This window comes from Nematolebias whitei, chromosome 11, assembly GCF_014905685.2.
Source record: "Nematolebias whitei isolate Nwh7 chromosome 11, NemWhi1, whole genome shotgun sequence".
Classification (NCBI taxonomy): domain Eukaryota; kingdom Metazoa; phylum Chordata; class Actinopteri; order Cyprinodontiformes; family Rivulidae; genus Nematolebias; species Nematolebias whitei.
This window is the reverse complement of record NC_056508.1, coordinates 32,577,280-32,597,639: the sequence shown is the minus strand read 5'-3', so window position 1 is coordinate 32,597,639 and position 20,360 is coordinate 32,577,280. Positions and strand designations below refer to the sequence as shown.

Here is a 20,360-nt window from a genome sequence, read left to right as displayed (position 1 = left end):
AATCTTATTTTGAAAAATCGCGACAGAGCGAGTCGGCGAAAAACGAACCGCGAAGTAGTGAGGAACTACTGTACATATCATTTTCCATGTAGCTTTTGTACCCGACTATGATAGCCTATTGTTTTATGTCAAACTGTGTTAACTTTGATATTTTTCAAAGTTTCTACTGAATAAACAGGAACACAACGTGCATAAAAGGTCCAGTTCTTTTTTGGGTTGTCTGTTGTGTCAGAGCGACACTTGTCCATCTCGTGAGTTTCTGTGCCTTCATATATTGCTTCATATGTTAAAGTTAAGTGACTTAACTTACATAAAGGTAATAATGATAAATTAATCTGTGACTCTTTCTCTCAGCTCTAACCTGTGACAGCAGATTGTGAAGCTGCCTCCAGCTCTTCAGGGTTCACGATCTGCTCTGAGCTGACAGGCACGTACTGGATCTGACCGTCATGACTTACAGCGATCTGCACACACAACATTTGACAGGCAGGATTAAACAAAACCAGACAATCCAACATAATCCAGCTCACTTCGAGAAGTTCACCTCACCTGTTGCTCATGCTCATACTGGATGATCTGTCCATCTGGTATCTGTAGGACAGTTGGACAAAACATTTTCACACTCGTACATTTCCAGCAGTAATGATGACTTCTTATGAAAAAATACAGACGTGTTACCTGAATGTGATTACCGTCAGCAACTACTACATATTCTTGAGGTATCAGGTGCTCCACTCCATCCTGTGAGATGATGTACTGAACCTGAAACAACAAGCGTCACCAACATGAGACAGCAGCTGTTAACATACAGCTGTGTTGTGCTAATGCCGTTTTTAATCATTTGCTTTAGGGTACCTATCAGATAAATAATATAATTTCCTCCTTTTCAACAAACTTTGCTTTTCAGCTGTTTATGTGCGTTCAATCTCACTGCAGACCAATAAATGTGTAAGTGGGGTCTTACCTCAGTGACCTGATTGTCTCCTGTCATCAAGTGCTGAACCGTCTGCCCATCTAATGTGGAGATCTGCTGGATGTATGAACTCTCCTCCTGATTCAAGCACACATTGATCAGATTATTAATAACACAGAAAACAATTTAACTCCCAATACAAAATATAGGCTATCTGAGGCAACAAATTGCCAGTACGGTAGTCCCTCATTTATCATGGGGTTTAGGGGACCACGCCCCCGGCGATAATTGAAAAACCATGAAGTAGGGATCAGTTTCACTCCCAGTCTCCCACCTTCTGTCTAATAAACAATTTAAATAAAATAAAAAACTGTAATCTTTTAAATAAACAATCCATGCAGCATTATTACAGTATTTACATTTAAATTGTAGAGAAGAGAAGTGCAGCAGGACAGCAAAGGGTTAACCCTTCACGGAGCTGCTTCAGCTGGAGGAGAAATGTGTGGGTGGCAGAGAGCCGCAGGTGGCAGAGAGGAGATCATGACAGGCTGTGGAGGGAGCTTCTCCCTGCACCTGTGGGCTGCACAAAGGTGCAGCAGGTGCTAAATCATTTAAAATAAATTTTAAAGAAACGATCCATGCCGCTCGTGTGGCTCATCCATCAATCAGCCAGTTGTGTGTCATGTCCACTCTTATTTTGAAAAACAGCGAAAGAGTGAGTCCGTGAAAGTCAAAACGCAAAGTAGCGAGGGACTACTGTATGTGGTTACCTGGTCTGACAGTGCCTGCTCCTGAGCTACAATAATGTGATCTTGTCCCAGGGTTTGCAGCCGCTCCGGAGTTATCACCGTTTGATGCGCCTGTAAGGCTGATGCACAAAAATAAAATAAATAAATCACACATTTATAAACACATTCTAGTCTCCATTTGAAACAAATTTTAAATCCTAATACCTGACATTACTCGTGTTCTGTGTTTAAAGGTCAAACTGTGGTGTCGTGTTTCTTACACTGCAGGGTGGCTAAGGTCTCCTCCTCGCTGTTGAGGATAATGGTTTCCTGAGACATCGTCGTACGGCTTTTCCGAGCAGGATGGTCGTCACTGTGGAGACGCTCCATGTGAAACTTCAAGTGGCCGTTTCGGTTAAACCTGGAGGTGTAAACACCAAAAACATTAACAGCTGTTCAGCACATCTTGCTGTGTGTTTAAATCCTACAAAGAAACCGTCATGTTCCAACCTTTGGCCGCAAAGTTCGCAGGCGAATGGTTTCTCGTTGGTGTGCGTCATCATGTGTCTGCGCAGGTCCTTCTTGTTCTTTGAGGCAAAGCTGCAGCTTGGACACTTGTGAGGACGCAGGTAGGAGTGCATCCCCATGTGAGCCTGACGAAAGGGCATCAGAACGACAGAAATGTCTTAAAAACGAGGTGACATATCTGCATAAATGCATGTGCGAGAGGAATTTAAAATCTAAATGACTAAGGTGGTACATTTTATTTTAATTATGATAAAAATAACAAAAAATACAAAAAATGCTGAGTGACACACTTTGACTTCAAGCCAGGAACTGGAGGTATAATCACAGTCAGGGCATTTAAAGGTACTGGGGTCCAGGTGTGCCCTCTTGTGGTTCTCCATGTCGGAGCGTCCATGGAACGACTCCATGCAGATTCTGCAGGAAAACCTCTTGGTGGTGAGGCTGAGGGAGCTCACTGCAGGAGGAGAGGATGGAGCTTCACTGCTCAGCTGTCAGAAAACAAACAGTCAGACATAAGGAAAACTGAAAGCCACACTTTTATACGACTTTGTTTAAAGCAGGAAGAATAAATGACCTCCACTTGTTGCAACACACCATCAGCCAGGGCTGAACTTAGATAGTACTTGCCACCTTTCAGGCTCTCTGACCCAGAAACTTCTAAAGCCTGAGAAGGACTGCTCTCTCCATTACTGCAAGACAAAGCATAAAAGTGATCAAATGCATTTGTTCTCTTTGTAGGTATATTTCTAATTAGATCAAGTGAAATTGTCTGTGCTATATTACCTGTACTCTGGACTACGACTTCCTTCATCAGGCTGCTCCACTACACTAAACTCCCCACTGTCCTCATAAGCTTCAATAGCAAAGTGAGCAATCTCTCCAGTTTCCGTGGTGGTGGCCTCGTAGGCCACCGTTTCTCCATTCTCATTCACATGAACGGTCATAATCTTTTGAGCCTGACAAGGTGCCACAGTTACAGCTCTGATCGGACCCTTTTCCACAGGTTTTCCATCCGAATTCAGCACGGCTACCTGTAAAGAAAGATAGGTTCACTCAACTAACCGCAAGGATAAATACCAGAGCTGCATGTTTGGAGAGTTTGGGATGAACCTGTAGAGAATTTCCAACGAGCTCACGAGCGTTGCTCATATTCAGCAGCAGGTCCAGAGCATTTTGAGCTGACAAATCACCAGATTCAGCTGAGAGAAAGAAAAAAAGTCAAAAATGGTTTGTAAGGTAACAAAGCACAGTACAAATAATACAGTATGTTGAGAATAATCTCCCCTAACCTTGTTCATAGATGATGGTAGTGTTTCCCAATGCATCCTGGGACAATGAAGCATTTTCCATGCCCTGCATGGCTTGTATTGTCTCTGAATCCACAGTGACCTGAAGAACATTGATAAAACATAAAAAACAAAGCACATAATAAAGTGCAGAGTGAAAATTGTTAGAAAGCTTTAAAGACACTTACAATAGTGCTCTGCAAAGTCTGCGTGTCATCGTGTTGTTGTCTGAGCTCCTCTATCTGCTGCAGGGTGAAAAAGGGTTTTCGCCGTCTTCTCACCGGCTCTGCAGGGTGAGCCACTGACCACTCGTCAAATATCTCTGGATGGCGACACTGCACGTGAAGACGCAGATTTTTCCTGTGCTTGGTCATGAAGTGACACATACTGCAGGAAAAAGGCTTCTCCCCTGCAGAGTTACAGCACAACAACAAGAAAAACGTTGGGGGCCGTTGTAAAAATACATAAGTTTTATTTAAACTCTGAAGTCCTTCCTGAATTACTAACCCGTGTGTTTGATGGCTAGATGTGAGACGAGAAACTCTTCTTTGGAGGTGGAATATTTACAGTAGTCGCATTTGAAGGGTCTGTCGTTAGTGTGGGACAGCTGATGGTTGAGAAGCAGCTTCTTGTTTTCACAAGTAAAATCGCAAAACTCGCACTTGAACCTAGCAAACATTCATCAACAAGTCATCTGGTGGGATTAAATGCTCATTGTGACAAATAAAAGAATTATGGTAGTTCTGATTAATCTGCTTGTTGTAATCATGTTTTTGACAAAAGAACAAACTAATGCATGAGAAAGGAAAGCTTTCAGTACTGACTTGTTTTCTCCAAGGCTATGGATGTGGGTTAACAAGTGCATTTTGAAAGTGTACCGCTTCTTGAAGGATTTACCACACTGCAAGGACAGAAAGGTTTCATCTACAAGAGGTTCAAGGAGATTCACAGTGACTAATGAGATGTAGGTTCGATGTTGTTAATATGAATTAAAATGCATAATAGTGTTCCTGACCTTATCGCACATGTGTGGTTTCTCAGCGCTGTGGGTTTTCATGTGCTGCGTCAGTCTCTTTTGCATGGGGTAAACCTTGCCACACACAGGGCAGGGAAAGTCTGACACCTTGGGGGCCTGCAGGAATCAGAAGTCACAGCTGAAACGATTCTGCATGCAGAATCAAAGACATGTGTTGATGAGCCACAACTTTAAAACCAACAACATGTGAAGTGAGTAGTTCATCTTGTGACGATGCGATGAACTGTAAAAAGTTTGTGGCTTGTGGGAGGAAACTGGAGTACCTGGAGAAAACCCGCACAGACACAAGAACATGCAAACTCCACCCAGAAATATGCCAGGTCCAAACTGGGGCTTGAGCCCAGGACCTTCTGGCTGTGAGGTAACAGTGCTAACCACTAAGCCACCAAGTTCCCCCAAATGTTTATGTTTACTGCAAGCATACTGAAGTCTGAAATGTTTGGTCATTTGAAGTATTGAATTTAATGGTAATTCTGCATTAATTATGTCTCTCCTCACAGGTGATGTTTTCATGTTGTGGCTAACTAAATACATTATCATGCAAAAAGCACATTAGAAAATAATTTTAAAATGTGGACAAATAATCTTACCAACTCAGTTTTTCTTTTCCTGTAAGGTAGAGAAAAAAAAAATCAGCCACAATAATATTAAACCTGTAAAATATTTTCTGATGTTCTATGAGTAACTTACTTGTCTTTGTTGTGAACTGCTGAGTGTCGCAGGACGTCTTTCTTGTAAACACTTGAGTAATCACATTCTTCACATTTAAATGGCTTTGTGCCCTCATGATTAAACATGTGCTCCTGTAACACAAAAAGATTCCAGTGGTTCAGAGAAGTTTTTTTCAAAGTGGGGGCTGTAGCCCCCCTGGAGGGTCGCCAGGGGGCGCCCCAGAAAGCTGGAGAGAAGAAGATTAACAAAAAGGAAAAATAAAAAACATAGTAATAATGGTAATAAAAATTTCCCACTAGGGCAATCTGTTTCTGTCATTTCCAGAAAAACACACTTTAGAGAGAGGTTAGATGTCTTTTGTTTTGTTCTTCTGGTCAACAGTTTATTGAAAAGTTGTTGTTTTTTCCAGTGGGAATAAAATACAGTGTTTAAAACATGCTAGTTAATAACATTTTTATGCTCAGCAGCTGTAATAGTGAATAAAAGTCAAAACATTCTAAAAGTTTATGTTTCTTTACATTTTGTAGCATTGTTTGCGGGTTTCGAGGGAGGCCTCGGCCAGAAGCTAATGCTGTTTGGGGGTCATGGCATGGAAAGGTTTGGGAACCCCTGTTAAAGCACTGTGGAGAGTTACGTTTGAACTGAGGTTAATCTGGATGTTGGGATTTGTTTTATTCACGCTAACCTTGAGTGAGGACCAGCGCTTGGAGCGATAGTTGCACTGCAGGCACTTAAAGAGCTCTGGGTCGTTGCCTTCATGAGAGTCCACATGAAAGCGCAAATCTTCTTGAGTGAGGAACCGAGAACCACAGATCCAGCAGTTGTGAGGTCGCAGGAGAGGCTTCAGGGATTTATAGTACCGACTATAAAATAACGTACACAAATAAGCCATGTGTTGTGAAAGTATTTTATAAAACTTTTTTGGGGAAAAGTAAATAAATTGAGACTTACTTTCGATTTATGTACTTCCTATATTTCTTGCGTAGGAAGCGCTTGGATGGCCTGCCCCGTTTCCTTGGGAAGAACTCCTCCTCTGGCTGGGAGTGGGATGAAGGATCTTTGTTCTCAGAGTCCGACTGGCTTATTGCTGCCTCAGCTGTGTCTCCATTTGTCTTGAGCCCAGCTCCATTGCCTAAACCAGAAGAGCTAGCCTCTTCAGATACACCAGCCTCAACATCAACTCTGGGCCGTTTGGGGAGGCTTTCTGCTTCTGTAACAAACATTTCAAGACAAAGAATGATGTCGTTACAACTTTAAGATTTAAATTTATTCAGAACCAAAATCCTACCTTTGCTGCCGTGACCTTCACCTGAAACGGAGTACTTCCTCGGACGACCAACTTTTCTTCGTGGACGCCCTGGTGAAGAGGAGGAGATGCGAATAGTGGGTTTCTTGAGAATAGAGGGGGGTGTTCTTTTGCTTTCCTCATCTACTGGGTTGTAGTCACTGTCCTCTAGAAAACCAGTGTGAAAATTAAACCAAATGGTTTTGACCGAATGAATGACAAACTCTGTTTAGGTGTTAGACCTAAATCTGTCTCACTGACCTTCAGGATCATCGATGGCTCCGGCATCCACAACATCGTCCTCCTCTTCCTCTTCTTTTACCTCAGTTACCTTCCTCTTTTCTGCCTCTGCTCTCTCTGCCTTTTGACGAGCTAATGTCTCGCTTTTTGGAGGCCGGCCACGTTTACGCTTCTTTGGCATTTCTCCTGAAAAAATAAAGAGCTTACTGTAAGTCAGAGCAGCGACACACATTCCATTGTTGAGTCAAGTCAGCAACCTTACCAGCAGCTTTAAAGTGTTTGTCCCGCATGTGGTTAATGAGCGTGTCTTTGGATGCGCTCTTGTACGGGCACATCTTACACTTGAACTGCTGGATGATCACCACCTCCATCATCTCCTCCAACTCAGCCAGGTTAGGCTGGTGGTCTCCAGAGCCCTCTGCCACAGTTGATGCTTCCACGTCCCTGGACCGGCCGGCTTCATCCTGAGAACCTTGGGGCTCCTCTTGGCAGGGGGAGCTTTGGTGGGGAGGTTCAGGTTCTGTATTAGAGGCGTATGTGCCACTGCTACTGATGTAGAGCCCAGGTTGACTCTCGCTGCATTCCAGAGCCTCAGGAAGTCGGACGGAACCAGCCGTGTCTGCCAGCGGGTGGTCCGATGAGGAGCTGTCGTCATGATACAGAGAGCCCTCAGGGCCATTGCTGTTCTCTGTGTAGCAGGAGTGCTGTGGTTGCTGTTTAGAATGCTGTGGCTGATCCGGATCTTGATTCTGTTCATCATCATCGTCGTCGTCTTCATCATCATCATCATCATCATTTCTGGCTTGGTACTGAGAACAGCCCGGCTGCTCAGAATCTGCGGCTGCAACACATTCTCCATACTGCCGACTTGTCTGAGTCCGGTGGTCTGCGCTGCTGTCGATGTAACTGCGTGAATGGTGTGGCCGCTCTCGGTCATCCATCACGCACTCGAGGTAGCCGGTGCTGCACTCCACCACACAGTGACTTCGGTTGGTGGGATCCGAGTCGGCACCACGGCACTCTACATATCCAGGCAGGTCCTGGTCACTGTTATTCCCACTGTAGTCAGGAAAGCCTGGCTGAGAGCGAGTCTGGTCAGGTTCCTCACCTGAACACACCAAATAGGTAGAGGAAGACTCCTCTGTCTGATCTGGGCCATCTGCACTGCAGTCCATGTACTGGGAGGGGTGGGAGTGTTGGGGCTGGTCAGGCTGACTATTGCTGTCTTCTGGGTAACCTGAGTGTCCTGGCTGATCATCAGGCTGGTCTGGTTCAAGACTACCCTGCAGATCTCCCTGGTCCAGACACGTGGATGTGGGACCTTCAGCAAGGGCTTCTACAGCTACACGGTTAGACAGGGCAGAAGATGACATCTGGGCAACCATGGGAGCCCCTGCACCAGACAAACAAGCCATTTCATTCCAAAGAATTAGTGGTGGCAGCATCTGAAGTAGAATGATAGATTAATAACTCAGAAACAACAGCTCATTTACCGTCATCAGGTCCTTGTAAAATCAGATACTGGGTAGTTTCTGCCCCTCCGTCCTCTGCACTTGTCACAGCTATGCAACCTAATTAAAATACAGCAGTCAACATAAAAAATTAGGTTTTCAAAATACAGAAAACTCAAAGCTTCCCACTGAATGTGTGAGGAACTGAAATATAATTATAAAATACCATTCATGATATCAGGACCGATGGTGGATTCTATGATCTTGTCGATAGCAGAGCCCAGATCTGATGAAGTAGAGGCGGTGGAGTCAGAAACCATCATAGTTCCTTCAGACACAGCGCTGGAGTGGACCAGGACCTGGGCTGATTCTGACACCAGCAGAGACTGAGTCACTGTGGAGACACTGGACACGCTGGTGGACTGGGCTACAGAAGAGGAGTCAGGAAGATGGACCGAAGAAACTCTGACATCTGTACTAGAGCTGGTTTCTGGAATGAACACCTGAACAGGCAAGTTTGTTATTTTTTTTGTCTCAGTTCAATTTAGTTTCCCTCCCACAGGCGTATGTTTTAAAAAACTTACCACAAGTCCTTCTGAGCTCTGTCCCACATGACAGTCTGACTCTGGGGCCTGTGAATGAGAGGCAGCAGCATCACTGCTGTCTGCAGACATGGCCTCTGATGATTCCACTCCTATCCCACTTTCTGATGGCTCCTCCATCCCTGATGGGCCAGCATCACTGCTGCTCTCCACCTCATTCTCCTCTGAATCCATTCCTATATACGGTAGATTCATTCAAACAAAGGTTTATCCTCAAAACAAGATTCAAGGATTAATGCAGTTTCAAAAAGAGACAGCTTAATCATGATTAATGCTATTGGGACAGTCGGTCGTTTTAACGAGTGGATAAATTTAAACGTTTTGTAACTATTGGTTGTCATAAATAAATGTAAAAAAAATATTCCTTTTTAAAAACATCTAGACTTTACAAGTTAGAATGGATTTATGTGATAAACTAAACATAAGAACTTCCCTTTGGTTATTTTGCTACTTAAAAGCTTACAAACATATCAGTATTTCCCTGTAGGGTATTAATTAATACAATTTCTGTCAGCAGTTCTTTTATTGAAAATTGATTTATAGGAATCATTTTAATCTGCTTAGTTCTATTTAGAACCATATATACTTTATAAATAAAAGGTTTGCCACTCTTACACAATTTTAAATGTCAGGCAGCACATTCAAAATTGCACAAGTCAGTTTATGAAAGAGCATTGGCAAAATGTTTGAATAGCATGCTTTGTTCGGGGTTTCGTTTTGTAGATGTCAGTTTTTGGTTCATCGCATAAATCTGTTTTGATGGTAAACGCCGTTTGTTTTGAACACAAAGTTGTTTAGGAACATCGCAGACGATAGTGAAGCTAGCTTAGCATTAGCGTCGTGTTTATTAAGTAGCCTTTTTGCTTTGCATGTTTGATTTACAGCCTAAACATTCTGTACTTTAATCCCAATGGCACACTTGTGGTTATAAAAACAGAGGTAGTAGACATCCAAACTACTGAGTTCCTGCAGAACAATGTCTGTTTAGCAAAGAGCTTAACGTTCAGCCGTTTCAAACAGGCCTAGCTGCCCTTTATCCTGCCTGCTTCGCTTAGTCATTCTCTACCAGAGTAGCCTCTTTTCCACTCAGGCATTCTGTAAGCTCTACTGGCCTGGGGACCTCGTGGGCCTCGGTGGTGAAAGACCGTCCAAATTCTCTCCCTGAAGAAAATGAAAATACTTTCCGTCTCCGACACTAGATTCCCGGCTCTTTTTTCTTACCGTGCAGTTTTAGGGAGAGTAGTATCCTTTAGCGTAGAGGAGCCGAATAGGACACTAAAAAGGAACTGATAATTGTTGGTTCTTTCTAGTCGGGCGCCATGAGTCTCTCCTCGCTTCCTGTCCGATAAACCGGATCTTGTTTATTATTTTTGTTTGCTTTAGCGCTTTCTGGTTTTTAAACAATAATTTTTTTAAAGCGATTTTCGATAGGTAATTACCTAATTTTACTTCTTATGTAGATACAAGTGATAATTTTGTAACGTTACATTTGGCGGACTATTGTTTTAGAGGTGGACGTATAACGCAGGATGCGGAGTAATATGCTGCAAGTGACTACATCTTGGGATCTGTTTTTTCAGGCTCTGTTTTTAATCTGAACTATAGTATATAACATTTACTTCTATTTTATTTTTTAAAATATCCACTTTATTTTATTATATTGGGAAAATTTTGTTTGGCCTACAGAAAGTTATACCTTTTAAACAAAATGTATCATTTTAAAGTTTTATGACGGGTCAAGCAATTAAATATTTACTGCATACATTTTTTTTACCACATAGAAATAAGAAACAAACTTACCTGCACTTAAGTTAAAGCTTTGTTTATTTTTATTTTTTGTTTATTTACACTCATTTTAATTGTTGCAGTATGACGTTTTATAAATAATTTTGCAATTGTTTGATCAGTTTTTTATTTGAGTTCTTTGTACTATCCCTTCAGTGCATTTTTCTTTTGTAGTATATGGAAATTTACATTTTATATATTTTGTTACAATCTTGTTACTGGTTAGACCTTTTTTATTTTTATTTTTTTCAATAAAGTTGGTTTAAAAATGAATCAGATTACTGAACATCCAGTGAAATAAAAGCTGTGTCAAAAGCAGGTTGTATAATATGCCCGTTATAAAGAAGGGAATTATCTTACGTTCATCTGGTTTCTAATGTAATAAATTTGTTTTTAAAGTTTTATTTATGCACAGAAATTAGATGAAAGATAGTAGTTATTAAGAAATGGGTGTCATTCTGAAATATTGTAATCAAGGATGGCATTACAAGTCTTTAATTTATTTACTTTAAATACACATAGATATTATATTTTAATACTTTATTCCAACTTGCATTTCTACAATTAGGGGCCTGAAAATTATGCTGTTGTGTAATTATTATTTCCCATTGTTTTTATGTATTAACTTAATTTTACATGTATATGTATCTGTATATTTTTGTTGAATTATGTTTTATTGAAAAATAAATAATTGAAGAAGAAAATGTGAAATAAAAATTAATATTAATTTTTTTAACAACTGAAAATATCTGCCTATTATTTTAGGTATTGTTGTTTTAGCAAACAAAGCAAACAAAAAATATATATTTTTTAATATTCTTGAGATATTTCATCAGTTTGTGGTTGATTTAGCTCTATTCAATTAGAAATTTAATCTGTCATCATTTATGTCGTTTTGATTCAGTTAACAGAAAAAGTGTTGTTTTTTTGTGAAAGTATAATTCATAGCTTGGAAAAATCTTAGAATATCAAATGGGGAAAAAAAACAATATTTACAATTTAAAATATAAATAATCTCAAATCTAGCTATCAAAACAATAAATCTTCAGCATGATTTTAAGAAATATGTTGTCATAATTTTAAAAACTTGGACAAAAGTTCATATTTATTAAACGATAATGAATTATTTATTTCCAAGAATAGCTCAAATCTTTACTCTCTGCTTTAAACTTTCCAGGTGTTTTACCTTTATTCTGTGTTTTTTTTCTACATTCACAATCTCTAAATTCACATGGCAAACTCTGGAGAACATGTCAAACCACAGGAGAACAACAAGCTTCGGGTTCATAAGTGATTCTGCCTGGAGCCAGCTGTGTTTGGAGGAATAATTACATTCTGTCCTTGTTTAAATGACATTTATCATTTCTGTTTGAAACCCTCTTGTGGCATTGAATGCAGAAAATGAGCATTTTCATTAACAATGCGATATGGATTTCTGTTCTGGTAATTAGTTCCCAGCAATGCATGACTGGACTTGGGAGCTTCAGTCTGTCAGGACAAAAATGAACCATCTGTTGGTGAACAATGCTGGCTCTGTATCAATCGGAGACGGGACTCAATTAGAACTACCGGTACGGTAAACCACAACTGAAACAACATACCTAAAACTAACTAGATTCATGACTAACATGAATTAATGTAAAACATCAACAAGTGCCCAGCCAGAGATCAATCTGCATATGTTTACTTTATTTTTTTGTATTTTTCTAAAAATCATTTGTCTGGGCTTCTCACATAGATTTCGAGGCCTGTATGTATAAAGTCTATTTAACTTTAGTTCATATAAACTTGTCAGTTTGGTTGACTGAAGCTGAGCAATTTACCAAACAGCCACAATTCCCAACTATCATGCAATGGCTTTTTTTTTTATTTTTGGCTGCTCCCTTCCTCAAGGGTCACTACAATGAACTAACTCGCATGAGGACTTGGTATTTGTTTTTACACCGGATGCCTTTCCTGATGCAATAGAGCTACCACAGCGCTCTGTGTGGAGCAGGGGGCTGCCATCAGGTGCCCGGGAGAGTGGATGGTGGGGTTAGGGGGCTTGCTCGGGGGCCCAAGGTGGAGATGTGTGGGCGCTTCACCTTTCCCACCCACATATTGTTGTTGTCAGTCTGGGGAGTCGAACCGGCAACCTTACGATCACAGGCCCACTTCTCTAACCTGTGCGCCATCACTCCCCTATTATACAATGGCAGCGTTGAATAAAATTACCTGTAGACAACTGTCTAAATTATAAAGTGATACTTTATTTGCATTAAAAAAGCAAAATTGATAGCTTTATTTCTGTTGTCCTTAAATGTTGAATCATTTCCAGTGATTCCAAAATATTAAGTGCATATTTTAGGTACTCATTGCAGTGTCACAAAAACATCAAAGAAAGAAACAAAATTTGTACAGTTTGTTTTCGCGCATCACCGTTTAATGTGTCCTTCAGCAAAAAATACCTGTAAGCAAAATTAATGAAAGGTTGCTACGTGTTTGTCACTTGACTGAAAATGAGCTGGATGTCCCCAGAAGAGCTGATTGGGATTGAGAAGTTTAAAAGTTTTTGGTATTTACTCTCAGATTTGTTGAGTAAAGTACAAATGTATGCGGATAAAAGTGCTTTATTTTTCATTCACCACATACCTGCATTTCAGAATTCCACAATAATATATCTGGAAAACTACTGGAGTAAACTCTTTGAAAGTGCACCATTTGATTTAGTTCAGGATAACGGTTTAATGCTTATTTTTATATTTTGTATGGAAATCATTTAATAGGAATGCCTTTGTTTGATGTTACTACAATTACTTGTTTTGTTTTACTTTCAAATTCTCCTTTTGTGGATGAATAAATGTAAATTTTCAATGTTTTGTTTAGTTTTGATAAATGACTGAGTGCTGACAGTAGAAAATGTTCTCACAAAATATTTTATTGCATTGAAAGTTAAAACTTTATTACAAAAGCTTAAGCTTCATAAATAATTTCATAGAAGGAGACATGGAATATCTTCCAGTGCAAGTATTTGGCTGTTGAGCCATTTTCAGAAAGACACATATAATCACACAAAACAAATAAGCCTCAGGCACAAAAATAATATTAACATTAGATAGCTATAAATACCAAAATATTCCAATACTGTCAAGAGTCTGAACCTGTCAGACGAAGAATTTAATCTGCAAATCTGGAGATTAATCCAGACCACATGTATTTAAATTATAGCTGTGGTCCTAAATTTAAGGTCCCCACAGTCATGGGTTTACTAATTATCAGGGCTGAGCAGTGCCAAAAATGGTGCATTTGCTTTCCAGTCCTGGACCTTTGATGCACATGTAGGCCAATACTGTATGTATAATTATAATCAGCCAACTTCAACAGAGGCCAATCATTCACATTCCAGAAAGCACAGACATCGTACAACGAGCACGCTACGCAAAAACTGCATCCACTTTCTGTCCACACATGCATGCAGAGAGAAGTTGCTGTCAAAACATCACAGACAGTTTGTTAGCTCGATCTGTGCCAACGCCTCAGTAATGAATGCCTGAGTTCTCTGGGCATCTCAGGAGGTCGTATTTCACGTAGCCAACGCGGTCCACCTGCTTCCGGGAGTTCATTCTCCAGTAGAAACTATCTCTGCAGAAGTAAATGTGACCTACAAGAGAAACATGAAATTAAGTAACCAACACAAAAAGAACGAAATCCTGACATGTCTTTCTTTTATTCTTTGATTTTATTCATTGAAAGCTGATTCAGCACTTGTTCACATATTTGTTTTCACGTGTTTTTTTTTTTGCAATCTAACCACCGTCAAACTTTTTGCTGTTTTAGCCATTCATCCTTAAAAATGTCCGGAGTTGAGTGCTATGGCTTTGTTTTTTCAAGCATTTTTATACTTTTTAAAATATTTAACCTTATTTACAAATATTTTCCCAAAATAAAATCATTAAATATCTTTAATTCTCTCAAAAAACATAATTTTCTTTGCAATCTGCTTCAGCGGATTTGTTTTATTCTTGTCTTTGTTTGCTACTTTTACTTTATAGACACTGTTTTACAACTTGTAGCAATAAACTACACTTAGCTACACACTTAAAATACACTTAGCTTTTACCTAACATTCTGCTACTTTGAAAATTTTAACTAGCGTTATGCTACTTTTAGTTTTTAGTAAGTGTTTTTACATTTAGTTAGCCTTTGTTACTTTCATCTTTCAGCTAGCATTTTATTACTTGTAACAAATTTACTCTTTTTAGCTTATATATATAATTTTCTTTTTTTGGCCTTTAGCTATGTGTTACTTCAAGTTTAAGGTATGTCTGTATTTACCTTTGTACTGGAAAACGTCATGAGCATCATTGGGGACACCACCAAACACAATGTCGGTATATTTGGGGTAACCTCTATCAGTCGTTTGGGTTTTGACATCCAACCTGTGTAGGTCAGAAAACAAAATATATTTAGCAAAGACAAAACATGTAGTTTCAAAAAAAATTGTGGCTTTAGGCTCATTGTTGCCTGTTGACGATAAACGGCGCTACACTTCTACTCGCCTCCAGAAGTTTTCTCCATTGAAAAGCAGAACTTTGCCCTTCCCCCTATGCAGCGCTCCCTCAACTTTCTGAACGCTGCTGGGCAGACCAAGCTTCTCAATGCTGCGTGGACCCAGAACACTTTTTCCTGTGTACACCCAGAATCTTGTTCCTGTGGAAATGAAACCAAACCAGCCATTAAGACCTCTGGAAAATTTGTTCCAGGTCCAAAAAACACAGATATGAGTCTTGTTACCTGAGAAGAAGTATATTTTCTTGGATGGAACATCCTCAAAGGCAGAGTCAATGACGGCTGGCAGAGCTGGCCATCTCTCAGAAATAGACAGGGGTCCCTTGTGTCCTGCATCACTGCGGCTGGGTACCTTCCAGAAATGTCTGTTGATCGACATGTAAAATTAACACATCAGCAAGATTTAATTTCCTTAATACCAAAACAAGGATAATGCAGAGTAGAAGGAATAACTTGCTCACCCATCATTGAAGAAGTGTAGCTCTCCCTCGATCACAGTGATGGTGTCGAATTTGAACGTCTTACACACATCTTTGTTTGGATCCACAGGGGATGGGGTGGTAGGAGTGGGTTCAGGTTCATCTGTGGGGTCTGGGTAAGGATTGGTGGTAGGGGTTTCGGGTTCAGGATCAGTGGGTTTAGGGCCTGTTTGACTTCCTGAAAAAATAAATACAGTAAAAGTTGAGAAAAGTATGCCGTGTCATTTGTTTTAATTCAGCATGAACCTGTCATGACCTCACCATAGAGATACTGAATGCCTTCAATGTCATCTGGATGCAGAGAGAAGTTTTCCCTGTAGGAGTACATGGGGTACATGAGAGCATCACTGATGCTGGAGTGATCTAAGCCAAGGGTATGTCCAAACTCATGGGCTGCCACTAGAAACAGGCTATAACCTGGAACATTGAAGATAAAACAATATAAGTGTGTCATAAAATACACATTTGATTGCTGTTCTTTGTCCATCTCTGATTTCTTTTCCTCACCTTGATCAGGACAGAGGCCCCATTTCTTGTCTTCATCATAGTTCCTGGTGGTACTGCACCACAGCCTTCTATCTCCTCTCCCCTCACTTGTACAAGAGTTATACTCTTTTTCCAGAAACACAAAAGGAAAATGGCAGGGCTCTCCCTCAGAATTTCCTCCAATTACAGCCGTGTCTGCAAACAGAGACACAACACCAGCAGTTAATTAAAGTAACAAGCCATTGCGGTGGGACTCCTCAGAGTTTATAAGCATTGTGTTTTTTTATTTTATTTTTATTACGGCTCACCACGGCTGGGACAGAATCCATATTTCTTGTCCGTGTCAAAGTTGCTTGTGGTGGCGCACCAGCGGTAGCCGTCATTGCGGCCGTCTGTGGTGCAGCTGTCATACTCCTTCCCCAGAAAGGTGAAGGGGAAAACGCACTTAGCTTCATCAGCATTTCCTCCGAATGTGTACAGAACTGTTGGAGGGACAGTCAAAAGCAGGGGTGGGTGAGTTCCAGTTTTGTTCCATTAGCTAATAAAATCCTGCAGTGTGCAATTAAAAATAAACTGTCAGGCTTACGTTCACTTGGGCAGAAGCCAAATTTCTTGTCCCTGTCGTAATCAGATGTAGTTGAGCACCACGGCAGGTTGTCTGTACGGCCCTCAGTCGTGCAGGAGGTGTAAGATTTGCCATCAAAGTTGAAGGGGAAGTGACACATGGCACCATCAGCATTCCCATAACGAGTCTTCACAGCTGACGAGAGAATTTTGTATTTTATGGTAAGTCTCTTCAGTGAACACTAGAGGGAGTCGACATTTTACATGTAAGATTACCTGGTCCTTTTCCCAGAGTCCAGAGCTCATCATCATCAAAGTGGGCATCTCCCTGTAGCCCCTCACCAGGAGCATAGGCGTGAGCCAGAAGTCCATCTTTACCATCAAACGGGCTTAGATCCCCATGTTCTAAACAGAACATTCATTCATTCATCAGGATCTGATTTAAGCAGCCAACATTAATCTGCTGTTGATTTGTGAGAAAACAAAATAAAACCCTGCACATATTGTGCAGAACATACCAGCTTTTCCAAACAATATCATGATGTCAGCTGTGTCTTGGAAGAGGCGAGTAAAGGTCAGAGGGGTCACGTCGCTCCACACCTTGAAGGCTCTTGCAAAGGCGTCATCAATCAGAGAGCTGTCCATGTCTGGAGAATAGTTCATGATCCTGAGGAGACAGAAATTTTAGATGTGGCGATAATTTCCATGCTGCAGGGTTTGATTCTGATTAGTGTTTTGTTATTGTCAGCTGAACCTTTTTCTTTCCACTTACCTGTAAGTTATGTCATTGTGGTCCCATTTGAGGTCTCCAGAAAAGGTTTTATAGTTGGCGACATCAGGAACGCCACAGCGGGGTTGTTTCATGGCGTCCAGCGTCTGCTTGTTCAGCTGACCGGTCTCCTCCAGACCCAACTGTCTCTGCAACCTTTTCAGGGCCTTGTCTGTGGATGTTATGGACTGGAAGCCACTGCGCTGAACTGTGTTCATGTAGCCAAACTTCTTTAGATAACTCTGGAGAATACAACAAATCATGTCAGTGTAGAAAAATCAACACATTCTATCACTTTGAAAAAGTTTTCTTCTACAATCTTCCGTGGCTCCGGTTTAGAATATATATATATATATATATATATATATATCTTCATTAACACTGTGACATAAATCATTGTTAAAAATAATGAGTTTTCTGTGCAGCTTTATTGCCCCTTGTTTGGGGAGTCTGAAACCACTGAGACAAAACAAGCCATCTGCTACTTACCTCTGCCAGCTCCATATCAGTCATGTTTCTGATGATGTCTCCTGGGAAGGTGACAAAGACTGACTTGAGGGGAAGGCTCCATCCGTTCTGCACGCTTATTCCCAACAGCAAACACACTACTAAAGTGCAGCACCTCATGATGAGATCTACAGTCGACTAGCAAAAATATAAAAAGGCTAAAAGAAACAGAGGGTGTGCAAAACCTCAGAGAAAGGGGAAAAATAAGAAGATTATTTTGAAGATCAGCAATGTTCTGCTCCAGTGGTGTCTGTTTTGGATGGCAGCTCTTGTTCTTGTCTCCATGTGTTGTGTTTCTGGATAGGACTGTAGACCCTTATTTATACAGAGTACAGTCTTAGTCACCTAACCTTGTTCCCGCCTACAGAAACCTCAGTCCTCCTACTTCTAGCTTGACGAGCATGATGGAGTGAACAAACACGGGACTTTCCAAAACATTCATGTACATCTTCACCTAAAAAGAAATTAGGTAGTTACATCACTGATTTTCTTTTGGATTTTATTTAAGCTATGTGTGGGAGAGCAAAACCGTTCAACAATTTATGATGCTTGCTTGATTTACCTAAAAGCACATATATCAACTTACAAAATGTATTAAATCTCTTAAAAGTATTGTTATAATTCCCATAAAATAATATATAATGTGTTAGAAATTTATGAAGACTATGCAACCTGTTATTTTCCTAATCTGAAAAAAAAGCCCAGCATTCCTTGAAGTGATGAATCTAGAAAAGTTTTAGACTAAAATTATCTTGTGTTGAAAAGTGTAATTGTAGTTGTTTTGTCCGGCAGGTAATATTAAAGTTTTAAGCAGGAATGTCATGCAAAGAGTTTTCCTTGGCGTATAAGTTGTGAATGACTCCCTGCTACTTACTACCACAATGAATTTTAGCTCAATAAAGGTAAAACTGACTGAAATATAATAAATGTTGTATTTTCTAAAATTATTTTGCTGTGGTGGCCTCCTTAAAAAGTGCTATATCCAAAAACAAAACCAGTTGTAGATATACATGTACACCTCCAGACGCAGGAAGAGGGCCACCTACTACACGAAGGACCCCACTCACCCAGCACATACACTTTTTGCCCCGCTCCCCTCAGGCAGAAAGCTGCGGCACATTAAGAGTAGAACCACTAGACTGAGGAACAGATTTTACCCTGAAGCTGTTTGACTCATGAATCTCTAACCAGGAAAATCACTGTAAGGAAAAAAAAAAACTAATGTCACTTATTGTATATGTGACTTATGCTGCTGATGTCATGCCTTTATGCTGCTGTGTTCATTCATACCCATCTGCTCAATACAGACTCATGTCCGGGCTGCTGTTTAATATACTGTATTATTTTACATTATCAGTGCTTTGAGTATATCTTAGATCTTTTAGTGTATCGTTTAGTGCATTGTTTAGCATTTGTTTAGAGTATAGCTTAGTGTATATCTTGGATCCTTGTATACTGTTTCTTTTTATACTTTACATTTTTGCTGTTTTTGGGTGTAACTGGGACCTTGAGTACACCATTTCGTTCCACCTCATGGAACACATGTGATACGAATGACAATAAAGAACCTTGGACATCTAATGATTATTTACTGAAAGTGTGATTAATATTTCTTCAGAATTGTGTGAGATATTTTGCTAACATGCATATTCATATTCACATTCACAGGCAAAATCCTTATTATCCACCTTAGTCGGACAATTGACTCAAAACAGTCTGCTCCTCAGATAAATAATGTTAAATTGTTATTTTTATATATGAATGTTTCTGTTCAGTGTCTTGAGATGACTTCTGTTGTGACTCGGCGCTATATAAATAAACTGAATTGAAAACTGAAATTAATCTCGGAGAATAAACATCACACTGAGAAGCTTAATGTGCTTTTGTTGTCCTTCTGAATTTTATGGAAATTGCTCATCTGTTCACGAGTTCGTTTATTATGAAGCATGCTCGTCATGGGACCGAGCCAGACGCTTCTGTTATTTTCATTCTCAAAGTGGCCATGTATATTTAACAAGAAATTTTATTCTAGTTTGTTGTCCAGAAATAGAAGTTTCCTTCCGTTTTTATCCAAAACTGCATCCTAAAGCGGAGATGGTCAACAATAAGGTAGAGTCAAAAAGAATTAAAGCTGTTCTGTTGTTTTACTTATTGTGATAAAAATCTGAAAATATTCACATCTTAAATGTTTTTATTCTGTGTGATAAATTACAAAAGAGATTAGGCAAAGTTTTTGCATGCGCGATTGCTGCAGGTTTGAACAAATTACGGGAAACACCTGCTCCGTTATCACAATATTTGATGAAGCAACATCTCCAATAACTCCATGAGGAAGTGACACATTCTAATACGGTGACTTTTATGTCTTATTTTGTAACAACTGTTACACTAATTCTGTTCTGCTTTCAGAGACAACAAAATGTTTAGTTTCTCACATGCAATCTTGTTTCACAACAGTAAACGCACAAAAAACACAACTAT

General features: G+C 40.0%; 2 protein-coding genes across 2 annotated transcripts; both read right to left on the bottom strand.

The window, feature by feature from the left end:
- Positions 1-273: 273 nt before the first annotated feature.
- On the bottom strand, positions 274-8,950 carry znf335 (zinc finger protein 335). The gene is made up of 26 exons (XM_037684206.1): positions 8,724-8,950; positions 8,366-8,642; positions 8,182-8,259; positions 6,951-8,081; positions 6,710-6,874; positions 6,452-6,616; positions 6,115-6,373; positions 5,849-6,026; positions 5,182-5,294; positions 5,082-5,100; positions 4,471-4,587; positions 4,280-4,356; positions 3,963-4,123; positions 3,644-3,864; positions 3,459-3,558; positions 3,280-3,368; positions 2,953-3,200; positions 2,744-2,858; positions 2,460-2,657; positions 2,152-2,294; positions 1,923-2,062; positions 1,684-1,781; positions 965-1,051; positions 679-762; positions 550-591; positions 274-464 (listed from the first exon to the last, which is right to left on the bottom strand). Exons 1-26 carry the CDS (start codon positions 8,934-8,936, stop codon positions 357-359), a joined length of 4,626 nt encoding a protein of 1,541 aa, XP_037540134.1. The 5' UTR covers positions 8,937-8,950; the 3' UTR covers positions 274-356.
- Positions 8,951-13,967: 5,017 nt separating this feature from the next.
- On the bottom strand, positions 13,968-17,999 carry mmp9 (matrix metallopeptidase 9). The gene is made up of 13 exons (XM_037684204.1): positions 17,862-17,999; positions 17,376-17,614; positions 17,122-17,270; positions 16,880-17,008; positions 16,626-16,799; positions 16,348-16,521; positions 16,061-16,234; positions 15,815-15,970; positions 15,536-15,731; positions 15,300-15,439; positions 15,065-15,215; positions 14,841-14,944; positions 13,968-14,166 (listed from the first exon to the last, which is right to left on the bottom strand). The coding sequence occupies exons 1-13, from the start codon at positions 17,997-17,999 to the stop codon at positions 14,042-14,044; spliced, it is 2,049 nt and encodes a 682-aa protein (XP_037540132.1). The 3' UTR covers positions 13,968-14,041.
- Positions 18,000-20,360: the final 2,361 nt, after the last annotated feature.